The 15323-nt window shown below is 37.6% G+C and overlaps 1 protein-coding gene across 2 annotated transcripts; it reads left to right on the top strand.

Moving 5' to 3' along the window:
• On the top strand, nt 542-14194 carry LOC109712861 (DNA repair protein UVH3; the record flags this gene model as incomplete). 2 transcript variants are annotated; one of them, XM_020236648.1, is given in 14 exon segments in its annotated part: nt 542-908; nt 1076-1568; nt 1688-1808; nt 4075-4152; nt 4256-4309; nt 6134-6318; nt 6605-7734; nt 7876-8360; nt 8699-8893; nt 9084-9169; nt 10934-11213; nt 11300-11436; nt 12685-12769; nt 13778-14194. In XM_020236648.1, coding segments are annotated over 14 exon segments (3834 nt in total), but the record flags the coding sequence as incomplete, so codon positions are not given.

The raw sequence follows: 15323 nt of genomic DNA on the forward strand, positions 1-15323 counted from the left end.
AAAATAATTTATTATAATAAAATATAAATTTGATAAAAATAAATATTTTAATAAATTTATAAATTTTTTATTATTAATAACATTTATAATTTTTTTTTAAATTTCTATTTAAACTTAATTAATTAAAAATAATTTATTATGTATTAAATATAATTTATTATAATATTTAAATATAAATAATATTATTAATATAGTACAATTTATTTTTATAATAAATAATATATTATAATATATAATATATTATATTTATATAATTTAGTTTTCATTCAATTCATAATTTTAATTAAATTTGAAATTAAATATTGAAATAGTGCTATTCCATCAAAATGATGGAATAGCAAATCCAAAACTATTCCGGAATAATTAGGAATAGTAAAATTTGATCAAGGATAAAATATTTCGGTCAAAAATTATTTCGTTTGGTGAAATAGCGAGGATAACTTCTGTTATCACCGCCTATACCGCCAACCAAACGGATAGAGAATTTTATAGGGTTGTTTTAAAAAAAAAACCCTCCCAGTCTCCTCTCTAATTTTCTTTCCTATCTTCTCTTCTCCGCTCTCTTCCTCTCAATCCCCTCCTCTCCTCTCTTTTCCTCAACTCCCTCTTCTCTGTATTCCCGTTCTTCTCCCTTCTCACCCAATTACCTCGATTTCTCCAATACGATCCGCCCATCATCACCTCGATTTCTCCAGTACGACCCGCCCATCATCACCTCGATTTCTCCAGTACGATCCGCCCCTCCATCTTCACTGCTATCTTCGTCTCAGACAATTTTCATAATCTACGGGTTGTGGCGAGTCCGGTATATTACGTCGCCATGGGAGTGCAGGGTCTTTGGGAGCTCCTCGCCCCCGTGGGCCGTCGCGTCTCAGTCGAAACCCTAGCCGGCAAAAAACTCGCTATCGGTTCACCCTCTTCTTTTTTTTTTTTTTTTTTTTTTTTTTTTTTTTTTAATTCTTTTGTTTCTTAATTTATTTTGTTCAATTTCGGAAATTGTCTCTTTCGTAGCCATCTTACCTTATCCTCCGAGTTCTGTAATGTGTTTCCTCTTGGGTTGTTTTGGGCCTGGCAGATGCGAGCATATGGATGGTGCAGTTCATGAAGGCGATGCGGGACGAAAAGGGCGAGATGGTGCGCAATGCCCATCTTCTCGGCTTCTTCCGCCGCATCTGCAAGCTCCTCTTCCTCCGCACCAAGCCCGTCTTCGTCTTTGACGGAGCCACCCCGCCCCTCAAGCGCCGCACCATCGCCTCCCGCCGCCGCCACCGTGACGCCGCCCGTGCCAAGATCCGCAAGACCGCCGAGAAGCTCCTCCTCACCCATGTCTGCCTTCTCTGGGCACCCCCCGCCCTTACTTTCGCTGTAATCATGTGCTTTGATGGGTATACTCTTATTAGCATTCGGATTTGGCAGCTCAAGGCGAAGAGGCTTGAAGAATTGGCCGCAGAAATAAAGAATGGCCGGGCGAAGAAGTGTGATCCGAAGGGCAAGCAGGTTGAAAGCGGTAGGGCGGGAGAAAGCAGCATGGATCGTGCCTTCTCCGCCCAGGAAAGCCTAGATGAGCTGTGAGTGCCCGACGACGACGATAATTCTTCGTCTTTCTCTTCATTCTTCATTTGTTGATTTGTTGACATGATTCTCGTCAAATCTTGCTGGTTGTTGCTTTGGGTCCAATTGGGTATAGGTTGGCAGCTTCGCTTGCTGCGGAGGAAGAGAGGGAATTAACTGAGAAAGCAGAAGCCTCTGCTGTGAGCGCTCTTGCTGAGGAAGAGGGAGACTATGATGAGAATGAAGAGATGATTCTTGTAAGCTTCTTGACGCTTCCTTCTTACTTCTTGTTCTTACTTTTGAGTGCAATTAAATGTAAGATATATGTGTTCCTATCTGCTTTGTTTTTGTTGGTAGATTTTGGAATCTTATGTATCCGTTGGTCATTGTTGTGAGTCAAAACCCTCTATTCTTTAAATTAGTAAGTAATTTTCTCAATAAAGTTTAAAAGATGTGATAAAAAGACATAATGAATAGTTAGAATATTTTGTTGTTAAAGAAAATAAATATTTCATATTATTGTGTGTCGGCACACAAGAAATTTTTTGACCGGCACGGCTCGGCACGCACTGTGCCGTACCGTGCCGGCAAGTTTTCGGCACGACCCCGTGCCACAGCACTTAAATCCTTGGTCATACGTATTCATCGGCACGCAACCGTATCATGTATTGGCACTGAAGCGTGCCGGTGCCATACTGTGCCAGGCAGACAGTGGCACGCCCCTGTGGCATGACACTTTAAACTTTGAGTTATACATTACAAATATTTATAATTATTTGGTTAAATCTTTCAAAATAAGAATTTAAGAGCTTATTGGAACCAAAAAACTGAAATAAGTCCGTGCCAAATCGTGCCAATAGGAGGTCATACGCAAGGTTTTAAGTGCCCGTCGGCACTGGCCGTATCCATCGTGCCGTACCGTACCGTACCAACAAGATACCGGCACGATACAGATTCCGTGCCGATGGCACAGCTCAAAACCAAGGTTTTAAGTGCCCGTCGGCACGGGCCGTATTTATCGTGCCGTACCGTGCTAACAAGATACTGGCACGATACAGATCCCGTGCCGATGGCACAGCTCAAAACCCTCTATTCTTTAAATTAGTAAGTAATTTCCTCAATAAAGTTCAAAAGATGTGATAAAAAGACATAATAAATAGTTAGAATATTTTATTGCTAAAGAAAATAAATATTTCATACTATTATGTGTCGGCACACAAGAATTTTTTTGACCGGTACGCATCGACACGGCTCGGCACGCACCGTGTCGTACCGTGCCGGCAAGTTTCCGGCATGACCCCGTGCCACGGCACTTAAATTCTTGCAATACCGGTAATTTCCCGGCAATACCCCATGCCACGGCATTTAAATCCTTGATTCCAACCTTAACAAAACCTTACCCCGTTATATAAAAATAAAAGTCAGATAATTAGTTTCTTTCACAAGAGATTATATGCACTATACACTAACAAACTCAGTATTTGTATTTTGTGTTAGTATTTAGACATAGTAATGCCACCTAGGGTATGAAAAAGCTTCTATCCACACTAGGCAAAAAGTCAGTAAACTTTATTATGGAATTGACTTCACGTAGCACCTATATTGCATGCACATGACCACCTAAAAGGATTTCAACTCATTCTGGAATAATACTACCATCCACACAAGGCAAAATTACTGTGTGTGAACAACATAAATTACCATTTAACCTAGAGATCAGACTTCCACATACAAACAGCGAGTTAGGGACTCCCGTCTAGACATTTTGCACATCGTGGGTTCTTTTGTCACCACAAAAAATCTAAACTACTCTCAAGAATATTTGTCCAAGAGAAGTTGAAATAAATGCAGATGATGAGAGATATTTGCAGCATCAACAAACTAAATTGCATGGTGATTATAGAATAAAAGCTTACCCCGTGTAATTCTGTCACAGCCTCTGGTATAGTGTGGTTCTCCATTTCTTCTTGGTCACTGGAATCATCAGCAGAAACCTCATTGTTAACTTCAAAATTAGTCTTTTCTTGACTTCTTCCTGATCCCCTCCCTCGAGCTCTGTTCATTCCTCTCGCTCTTCCACTAACAAAGGCACTCAATTCACTTCTTCCNGGGGGGGGGGGTCCGAGAGCCTCCCTGTACCGTGCCCCCATACATGCCGCCTCATGCCGTACGGCACGGGGCGGCACTTTAAACCTTGGCTGTGAATCTCATGTATACTTTTTGCCCATGTAAATGTTTATTTTTTAATCTCTTTTTGACTCTCTCGGGGTGGGAGGTGGGTTTGTGTTTGTGGTGCTACACTTTTTTGCCCCTTCTTAATGTTCATATGCCAAATTTCTTTTGATGGTTAATCTCTGTTTTGTATTTCATTGAGTTATGCTGAATAGTTTCGGTTTGTTGAGTTTTCGATTTCACACTTGAATCAAAATATAGGCCTCTTTTAATTGAGTGTCATCTCTCTTTATTAGTTCACTCTAGTCCGTGCACGTCTCAGTTGAATGCATTAACTTTTTGTCATTGCAGCCACTGACAACGAACAACATTGATCCAGCAGTCTTAGCTTCGCTGCCTCCATCAATGCAATTAGATCTTCTTGTCCAGGTGGAGAGTCTGTGATTTGCTAATTTATTTTGTGTAACTTGAATTACGTGCTTGCTTGCCTTCAGATTATAATAATCAATTTTTTCCCTCTAAATTTTGATAGATGAGAGAAAGAGTGATGGCTGAAAATAGGCAGAAGTACCAGAAAATTAAGAAGGTATGACGATAATACTTAATATATTATTCATTTATAGCTTATTATTCTGAGATTAAGTACGGATCAAGCAAGATCTTATGATTTTACGGGTCTATTAAAAAAATGTATTTTCTTTCGTTATACCTACTGTGGTGAAGTTATTAAAATTTTTTTCCGGATTATTTCACTCACTTGTTTAAATGTTAGTTTTCTATAGATAAAATAGCCAGTTTGGAAACTGAAAAATCTATGAAGCTGTTACTTGGTCCTGTGCATTGGAGTTGTGCTGTGTTCATGGTTTTGCATCTAATGAGTCTTAACAAATTTTACTAAGTTTTTCACAACGGACAACTTTTTTCTGAATTTGGACCGTGTTTTATTTCACCTTATTGTGAAGATAGATTATCGACGAAAACATTTTAATGAGGTACTCAGTTTCAATATAAATCTTTGTACTTCTTATATGAGTAATATATGTTTGATACTCCTCAGAATGCACAAATTTATTGCGACAATAATTGAAGACATTGGACTAATTATAAATGGAAATATAGACCTATGCTGTTAACTTGTCACACTATGAACATTTTTTTGGGTATAATGGTACAACTGTACACTATCGCTGTGTTCAAGTTTTCCGACTGAACTGCAAGTTAAAGTCTTTTTCTTTCCAGCTCTACTGATCATAAGTTGTAAGGTTTGGTGAAAAGATCATCCTATTCGTGGTCAGAACTTAGAAATGCTTACTTGATGGCTTGTTTTTAAAGCTTCTCTAGAAGCTAGGCAACAGCTAGCTCGGTAGATATAATGACATCATGAGTGTAGCTTTCAGAAATGGAGAAAACATACTCTTATGCTTTCTAACTTGGATCCATCATAGCCAAAAGTTCAGTCTATTGGGTCAACTGGATTCTAAATTTTATCTTTATTAATCCTTTATTTCGTTCATTTGATCAAAATTTTGTTGAGATTCGAGTTAGTTCATTGATTAGGATTGGAATATTGTTTGTAAATTTGTATTTGGTTGTCTTGCTTGTTCAGTTTTGGTCTAATTGGGTTTGTTTGGATATCTGTGTAGTTGGGCTCAAGATTTTGTTAACTAGGACCTATTTGTTGAATCAGTCTCTCAGTTTAAGGACTCTTTTGATCATTAGGGAGGAGGGTTCCTACAGAGATGGATTCTTGTCCTGGCAAGTAAAAACTAAACATGTTTTCAACAGAGGGAAAAGAGCAATTGCATTTCATGGAAAGAGAGAAAACAGGCTGTCACCTCCTTTGCTTTTCATTCTGTTTGGTTTTTTTTGTACTATCTCTCTTCCTGAAGTCTCCTCTTTCTCTTTATTTTGTTTGGGTGAGAAGTGTTATGTGTGAGGGAGGAGAAAGCTGCCCTGTGTTAATCTATTTGCAGTATTTCTTCAGAGTAATCTTTTGGCTAATGAGAGGTTGTGAATGATTGTTTAATTAAGGTGTAGTCTAGGAACTGTGCTTCTAATTCTTGTCTTAAAGATAGGTTGCTTGGCTGAGCTACTGAGGGAGTTACTGTACTCACTCGACATCATATTTATCATACAAATATGGGAAAAGGATGGACAAAAATGCAAGAGTAATAATACATGTTAATCTCTGGTATAGTGGGAGTAATAATATCTTGTACAGTCATTTGAATTGCTAATGAACATGCTCTATGGTTGAGTATCCATGCCTTTTCCTTTTATCTTCAGATTTCCATGCCTTCGTTTCTCTTGAGATCCTTGGTTTTACCTTGGCAATCAAAGAAGTTGCTTTTGATTGCACTTGTTACATCTGCTTAGAATATTTATACTGTTTATTGTTCTATTTTCTCAGGTTCCTGCCAAATTTTCTGAGCTACAAATTCAGTCATACCTTAAAACTGTTGCTTTCCGCAGAGAGATAGATGAAGTGCAGAGATGCGCTGCTGGAAGAGGTTTAGGGGGTGTTCAAACTTCAAGGATAGCTTCTGAATCTAATAGAGAGTTCATTTTTTCATCTTCATTTACTGGTGATAAACTGTAAGTTTTCTATCTTCTTAGCTTTTTTTTTTTATCAGCGATAAACAAATATCAATAATTTTGTACAATTTTGCAACAGATCATGTGAGGACTGATTTCTGGCATGTCACTTTGATGTCGTGCTAAATTTGTTAAGTTTTTTTTAGTGTTCTTTTGTGCTTGTTGCATTTTGGTTCAGTATGGAGGTTTGCATGGGGGAACTTATCTTTTCCATCGCTAGATTTTTCAGCTATCTCATTGGTATCTCTACATAGTCATTAATTATATTCCCCTTTCTTTGACTCAGGAAGCTAACAACAAGAATTGGAAAGGATGGAGATGCAGATAATTGTTCGGTAAAAGAGCAAAACACTTCAGGATTCACAAACGGCAGCAGTCATTCTAAATCTGCTACAGATGCTCCTCCTAGTGGTGAACTTTTAGAGGATCTTGGAGATGTTGAGACATACCAGGATGAGAGGGGGCGTGTTCGAGTGAGCAGAGTTAGAGCTCTAGGTATTCGTATGACTCGTGATATACAACGGAATTTAGATTTCATGAAAGAGTATGAGCAAGAGAATAGTAGGAGAGGATTCTCCATAGATCAAGGGCCCAGTGGCACTAAAAGAGTTCCTGATGTTCATGGTCTTTTTGAAAGTAATGAAACAAATGTTCTTTCAAGTAATGAGGACAATAATGAAATTATTAGCAAAAATGTTCATGAGTCAGCTGTAGAAGTGAATGGTAGTTCTAGTGAACCCTCTTTTCTTCGAAGTAAAGATACAATAGAGATATCTTTCTTAGAAGATCAAGGCGAGGTGAAAGACTCAGATGATAAGCTGTTTCTCAGCTTAGTTTCTGGAGGCCCGGCGTCTAACTTTCTTTCTGATGCTGTTCATTCAGAAAAAAGCCCAAAGGAGTCTGACAACTCTGAATGCATATGGGAGGAAGCTGTGGTTGAGGAAAAAACGGGAACTCCAAAAGAAGATGAGAAGGATGGTCTGTCATCTTTGGTTCAAAGAGGCAGCAATGAAGAAGATGAGGTTGATTGGAAGGAAGCCCTCTGCCACACTACCAAAGTTGCATCTGACAGTCCACTTCAACCTATTAAAGTATCGAGAGGATTGCTCGAAGAAGAACATCTTATAGAGGAAGCAATAAGGAGAAGTTTAGAGGATCTCGAGAGACAAAACTCTGCAGCAGATAATTTAAATTTGGGTACATCTAGCAGAATTCAAAGTGACAATCAAAGTTCTTTAGGATTTGATTCTAATGATTTGGAGCCTTTTGAAAGTGGAGGTAAAACTTGTGATTCTTTAGAAACCCATTCTACGAGAAACATGTCATATTTTATAGAATGTGGGACTAGCAAAGGAATCAACATTGATGAACAAGATGTTATGCTTGACACTGAACAAGCCTATGCTGATGCACAAGGTGATCAGCAGGTTATTTTATTAGCTAATGCTGATAGAGTAGATTTTCTGCATGCTACCGATTCTCAATCATCTTTAGAAAATATATCAGAAAAATTTCAGAATGTTGATATATCGCATACGAACAATGCTGTACATGCAGGTCCTGCAGATTGCAAACTCACTTGGAAACACCAATCAGAAGATACCAAGAAATATGCTGGAAGTGATTCTGGTTTGGAAGTACCTGCAGAGACTAATGGCAAATTGAGTTATATGACTAAATCTAATATGCCTGAATATGTTGTTTCTGAAACTCATAGTAGCCAAAATTGGGATTCAATTCAGCCCTCTGGAAGAATAAATGACAACAACTATCTGAAAAAGAACATTGTAATGGATGAAGTGGTAGTCAACACTGATTTACGGAGAGAAAAGTCTATTGTCGAAGATGCAGATCTTTCTAGGCCTATTGTAGGTAATATTGAAACTGAATACCATATTGATGATCACAGTGAAGTTTCAGAAGCTGGTCTGGAGGAAGAAATCTCACTGCTTAGACAAGAACAGCTAAATCTTGGAGATGAGCAGAGAAAGCTAGAACGGAATGCAGAATCTGTCAGCAGTGAGATGTTTGTTGAGTGTCAGGTTTGCTCATCATTTATTTGCAACATATTTGAACTTTTTTGTTTTTTTCCCCTTTAAATAGTCCTTAAACTTTTAGTTGCTAACTCCAAAATACTTTTATCTTGTTGTTTATCCTAGGGGAAGTCAGTCATTTTTATTTGCTATCAAATGCTGCCTTTGTAGTTAGTGGTGGTGTAAATTTGATTCCTCCGTACTAGAATTCAGTAGTTATCTTGCAATTTGTTTTTCTGAATTTCTCATACATGTAACAGCAGGCATTAATTTGTGAAATTTATTGGATGGCATGTTTAGGCTGCTAATGTTAAACATGATGGAATATCCTTATTGGCTTTGTGCAGGAGTTGCTTCAATTGTTTGGGTTGCCATATATAATTGCACCAATGGAGGCAGAAGCTCAGTGTGCTTACATGGAAAGGAAAAGCCTTGTTGATGGTGTTGTTACTGATGATTCTGATGTCTTCTTATTTGGAGCTCGGAGTGTTTACAAGAATATATTTGACGATCGAAAATATGTTGAGACATACTTCATGAAGGTTTGTTCTTGTAGCATCCAATTATTATGTTAGACTCTGCAGTGGTAGCTGGGATGATTTTATGTATTCTTTTTATAACAAGTTACACCAGTGGAGCAAGCTCCAGCTGAAACCAAAGGTTGAATATTATGAAACGTATGTTAATACTGGATTATGACTTCTTATTAACTTTTTGTTTTCTTTGCATAAGGATATAGAGAGCGAGCTTGGATTAACTAGAGAAAAGTTAATCCGCATGGCACTGCTTCTGGGAAGTGACTATACAGAAGGAGTCAGGTAATGCCGGTGTTGCATATTGGTAGCTCAAATATTACAAAGTAGCAATAGCTTTGTGCACGCAGGTATATGCACTTGGTTCATTTGTTTTGAAGAAATCAGTAAAAGGAGGTGTTCGACCTAGAATTCTTTCTGACATGCCATATTCTTACACCCATAAACATGAGAGGTAGTGTTAGTTTGGTTAATCATACACTTCATGGTTATCCTAGAAGATCACACATCTCGAATATGGAAATAACTGTATATTGGCCCCTATAACTCTCTTTCCTCTTTCTTTGCGTAGTGCTTCTTCCTGTCTTTTGACTTATAAAACTGGTACATGGGTGTTACCGTGTTAGGCTGAGAGCCTGAGACTGAGACTTCTATAAGACTTTGAGGCCAATTCATATTCCTTGCAGGAGTTTGTGCTCTAGCATAGTTCTTGCGGGAGTTTGTCCTTGTCATTGGGCTTGATATATGATTTCCAAAGTTGAAGAAAACGAATTGGATTATCTTTCTTACTGATTGACATGCTTTAGGCTGTGTTTTATCCAGTTTGACTCAGTCACAAAACCAATCTGCAGACAATTGGCCCTTCTACTGATGTTCTGTGCACTGCCTATTTAAAATTATAAGAGTGACTCACTTCAATAAAGCCATTCAGACATCTTTATCTCATTCAAGTTCACCATCGTTGGATAAACACCATGCTTCTTAATTGTCAGTATTCTCATTACTGATGATATTGCCATATATAAAGTACAGCCAGTTACATATGAATTACCACTAGAAGTATTTCGATGAATTGTATACAACTTGGATGAAAAAAAAAAAGCTAGCTTATCTCATGCTCGCCATGAAAACACTTCTGAGATATTGTGCTGCTGCTAGCTGTATGTCTGTTGGTTATCTTTCAATCTACGAGGCTTTGAATCTTTCTATAAGCATCAAGGTGATGGAGTACCAAAGTACTAGTAACCTGACAGCAGGTAATTTTAGCATTATTCGAGATCTAAAATTTCTGTTCTCTTTTGGTGGATAACCTTTTATTGGAGAGCTTTAATTGATATTTCTTTTACAATTCGAGAAATTATTGGACTCTAGGTGTATTGCGAAGCTTATAGAAATGGATTTGTTTTGTAGTATTGAGGAGTTAAGCGCTTATCTTCTTTCGTGATAATGTTATTTTGATAGTTGTATGAGATTTTGGCCTTGCGTGTATTGTGGCCATGTGGTGCTGTTATCTTGTTAACATTGGGTCGTGGGCCTATAACCTGGGACAGAGTAATGAGAGAGGAATAGGAGGATGAAAAATAAGGGATGGAGAAAAGGGGAGAGTTTGTGTTTTGTTAAGAGCCCCTTCTGCGCCTCTTTTATTATTTGTTGACGAAGGGCTGATATTGGCAAAATAAATCAAATTGACTAAGTTCTTGATATTTTGTGGATTAAATTTCGATCCTATGTTTGATTCCTTAATCATGTTTAATATTTGAAAATTATGATTCTATACTTTGCTTTATAGCTACTTGGCTTGCACTTGTGAGTGCTTACTATGCCCTGTTCTTTCAAAGATTGGCTGTCCTATTTATGCAATTTTGGTACTAGTTATCATGTTTGGGAACCCTTGTTTACATTGCTCCAGTCTGCATTATGATATAATCAGCTCATGTTACTTAATATGTTAAAATTAGTCTACATATAACCAGTACATTGTTTTCACACTATCTTAATACCTGTGATCTAAATGGCTGTGTTCAAATATAGAGTTTCTTATTGTTGCAGCGGAATTGGGATTGTCAATGCTATTGAAGTTGTACATGCATTTCCTGAAGAGTATGGCCTTAACATGTTTAGAGAATGGATTGAATCTCCAGATCCATCTATACTAGGAAACCTTGATAATCATAGTAATAGCAGTTCAAAGAAAAGAACATCGAAAGCATCCAAGAAAGGTGCAGATGCAACAATGAGCAATGCGGAAGAATCCACATTTAAAGGCCATGATGATCAACCATCTACTAGCGGCAATGACAATATCATGGAGACATTCATGAGTAAACATGTCGGTGTTTAATGGCTCGTGATTGGTCAGTGCTATTTGTACTTTAGTCTTTGTGATGCTTATGATATTTTGCTTTTAAATCACAGAGAAACGTGAGCAAGAACTGGCATATCCCTTCGTCATTTCCCAGTGAGGCAGTTATTAGTGCATACACTTCACCACAAATTGATGAGTCAACAGATCCTTTCTCATGGGGGAAGCCTGATATAAATTTGCTTCGCAAGTGAGTTGCTGCAATGGCTTTATTCAAGTTCTTTAATTGTTCTGAAAGGACTGCACGCTATTTTGCTATTTCGCTATCTATAAGATGGTTAATCGTGCATGCTGTCTTGCACTTGTACAAGTCAAATTGTAGGTTGAAGCTGAAGTAACCCTATAATTTAAGTATCTACGTAGTTGCATTTTTATTTTGCAAGAAATCTGTGAACTGCTTCTTGCATGACACATCTATTTACTTGGAGGGCCGATATGAAAGGCTATAATTGTTGCATTCTTCTTGGTTTTGACACTTTAAAGAATGTTGTACTTCTTTTGTTCTCATAACATTTGCATACTATGTTATCATGCGTATTAACTTCTTTTCACTGTGTAAACAGGTACACACATCCATAAAAAGTAACGATGGATAAAATTTTTTATTTTGTCCAAGAAGTTTTGGTGGTGAAAAACGCTGAAAATTATCGGTGGATAAAATTTTTATTTTGTCCAATTGGTGGTGAAAAATGCTGAAAATTATATGTAAATTGATTGGATGATTGCCGCCATAGGGCATTAAGATTCTTGGTATTGTTTTTCTTAAGATCAGTAGAACCACTTCAATTATTTCACATAATGAAGAGCTATTTTCGATGGCTGCTCTGATGGTTTTGCTGATTTCTTTCTGTAGCTTCCACAGGACGGGTGTAGTCATCTGCTAACAATTTTTATACAAGCAAACTAGTTTTAATCATTGAACCAATTGTGGTCTGTACCTATTTTGGTCTAGCAAAGACGATGGATTAACCTGAACATTGACTGTCAACTTTGAGCCAGCTAGATAAACATCTGTGAACGGAAAAAAGCATTAAATGGATCTTGGAAACCATCACTGGTTATTGCTGGAAAGTTATGATTATTATTATGCTGAAATGCCTAATGCATACTGCATTAGGTAGCATGTTTAATACCTGGGATACTATAGTTTGTTTCTTCTTCATATGATAATGCACTGAATGTAGCTTTTCACGTGCTCAAACAATCAATCCTGATCTTACTTTTATAATTTCATACAAGATGTGCTAAAAAATTGCGGTTTTCCCGCATGGTTGGTGAATTGCGGAAGTTTAATCTTATCTGTGTAATGCAAGTTTTGAGACAATATTGATTGCAAAAATTTCACAAGTTATATGCAGTGGTAGAAGAAAAGTAAATATTCGGATGTTTATGTGACGTGCTATGCTTACTATTTAGCACTTTCCAAACATTCTTGCAGGATGTGTTGGGAAAGGTTTGGATGGAACAGTCAGAAGGCTGATGAACTGCTTGTACCTGTTTTAAACGAGTATAACAAGCATCAGGTTAGTGTTTTCTTCTTAAACGCTTATGATTAGTGGATTATTGTGTTTCGGCTGGGGCATCAATGGTATATATTTTTATGTATTTTAGACTTTATTCTTGTTGTTTATTTATATTCCATTTTTTGAATAAAGTTCCTCTTCATTAACCTAAATTCACTCCCTTTTGCCATATATTTTGTTGTACTGCAGTTCTTTGTTGGCTTTTGTGAATATTCATATCTAAGACTTAGAAGACTTTCCTTTTTTTGCGAGGTTCACTAAATATGAGGTTGGCTAAGAGAATGAATCATAGAAGGACTCTATCATTATTATTATTTTTTGAAAATTTTTGTTCAAATTTTGGGGGCTCTCTTGCCACTAATAATTTTTAACCCCAACATAGAATTTCTACTTCGCAAATACGTTAAGCCCAATCAGTCTGTCTTGGAGTGCCAACCGTTTCTGCTCGAAAGCAGCGTACTCTTTCTATCAGCCTATTCTTCCACTGCCTGCTTAGCATCAATGTAATATCTGTCTAGTCCGACCTCTTCACCCCTCTTTTCATGACCACAGAAGAATTTTCATTCTCAGACTAGTGCATCGGTTTGCACCCTCAAAGTCAAAGCTGAAACAAACTAATCTGTTCGAAAGTGATTCTAGAAGAATCCACAGATTGATGCTTCTCATTTGTAATGGGATTTCAGCTTTTGTCGGAATCTGAACAAGCGAGGTTCTGTGAGACAAATACTCTAGCCCAAAGATCCATGCAGAAGCAAATTCGGTCAAAGCAATAGTCCAGCCAAAAGGTCCTGTAGTGTAAAAGTTTTATGTAATGTTGTGATAGACATTTTGACTGGGCCATCGTATTTGCTGAGACAATGTGTAAGTCTTAGCCTGTTGAGTTATCATCTTTATGCAGTTGAGTCTCTTGATTTCTCAGTCTTGATTCCCTTATGCTGGTTAGTGTTATGTTTCTGCTACTGCATTAGAAATTTTCTCATCTTCCATTGTCATTGTTCTCTTATACAGACACAGCTGCGGCTGGAGGCCTTTTATATGTTCAATGAGAGATTTGCAAAAATCCGAAGCCAGAGAATTAAGAAGGCTGTAAAAGGAATCACAGGAGGTCGTTCTTCAGACTTGACAGATGACCTTGCACAAGAAGAATATTCTGGAAAGAAGCTCAGAAGAAAAAAGAGAACACACAAAATTGTGCAGTCGGATAGTGGGAGTGAAAAGTCAGGTTGTAGATCAGGAAGAAGTGAATTGAGTGCCTTTGTTAGTGGAAGAGCGAGAGGAATGAACAGAGCTCGAGGGAGGGGATCAGGAAGAAGTCAAGAAAAGACTAATTTTGAAGTTAACAATGAGGTTTCTGCTGATGATTCCAGTGACCAAGAAGAAATGGAGAACCACACTATACCAGAGGCTGTGACAGAATTACACGGGGTAAGCTTTTATTCTATAATCACCATGCAATTTAGTTTGTTGATGCTGCAAATATCTCTCATCATCTGCATTTATTTCAACTTCTCTTGGACAAATATTCTTGAGAGTAGTTTAGATTTTTTGTGGTGACAAAAGAACCCACGATGTGCAAAATGTCTAGACGGGAGTCCCTAACTCGCTGTTTGTATGTGGAAGTCTGATCTCTAGGTTAAATGGTAATTTATGTTGTTCACACACAGTAATTTTGCCTTGTGTGGATGGTAGTATTATTCCAGAATGAGTTGAAATCCTTTTAGGTGGTCATGTGCATGCAATATAGGTGCTACGTGAAGTCAATTCCATAATAAAGTTTACTGACTTTTTGCCTAGTGTGGATAGAAGCTTTTTCATACCCTAGGTGGCATTACTATGTCTAAATACTAACACAAAATACAAATACTGAGTTTGTTAGTGTATAGTGCATATAATCTCTTGTGAAAGAAACTAATTATCTGACTTTTATTTTTATATAACGGGGTAAGGTTTTGTTAAGGTTGGAATCAAGGATTTAAATGCCGTGGCATGGGGTATTGCCGGGAAATTACCGGTATTGCAAGAATTTAAGTGCCGTGGCACGGGGTCATGCCGGAAACTTGCCGGCACGGTACGACACGGTGCGTGCCGAGCCGTGTCGATGCGTACCGGTCAAAAAAATTCTTGTGTGCCGACACATAATAGTATGAAATATTTATTTTCTTTAGCAATAAAATATTCTAACTATTTATTATGTTTTTTTATCACATCTTTTGAACTTTATTGAGGAAATTACTTATTAATTTAAAGAATAGAGGGTTTTGAGCTGTGCCATTGGCACGGAGTCTGTATCGTGTCGGTATCTTGTTGCCACGGTACAGTATGGTGGATACGGCCCGTGCCGACGGGCACTTAAAATCTTGCGGTACGGTACGACATTATGCGTGCCGGGCTGTGCTGATACGTGCCAATCATAAAAAATGTGTGTGCCGACACGTAATCGCATGAAATATTTATTTTCTTTAGCAATAAAATCGCATGAAATATTTATTTTCTTTAGCAATAAAATATGCTAATTATTTATTATGTATTTTTATCAAATCTTTTGAACTTTATT

Source organism: Ananas comosus, linkage group 7 (assembly GCF_001540865.1).
Source record: "Ananas comosus cultivar F153 linkage group 7, ASM154086v1, whole genome shotgun sequence".
Taxonomy (NCBI): Eukaryota; Viridiplantae; Streptophyta; class Magnoliopsida; order Poales; family Bromeliaceae; genus Ananas; species Ananas comosus.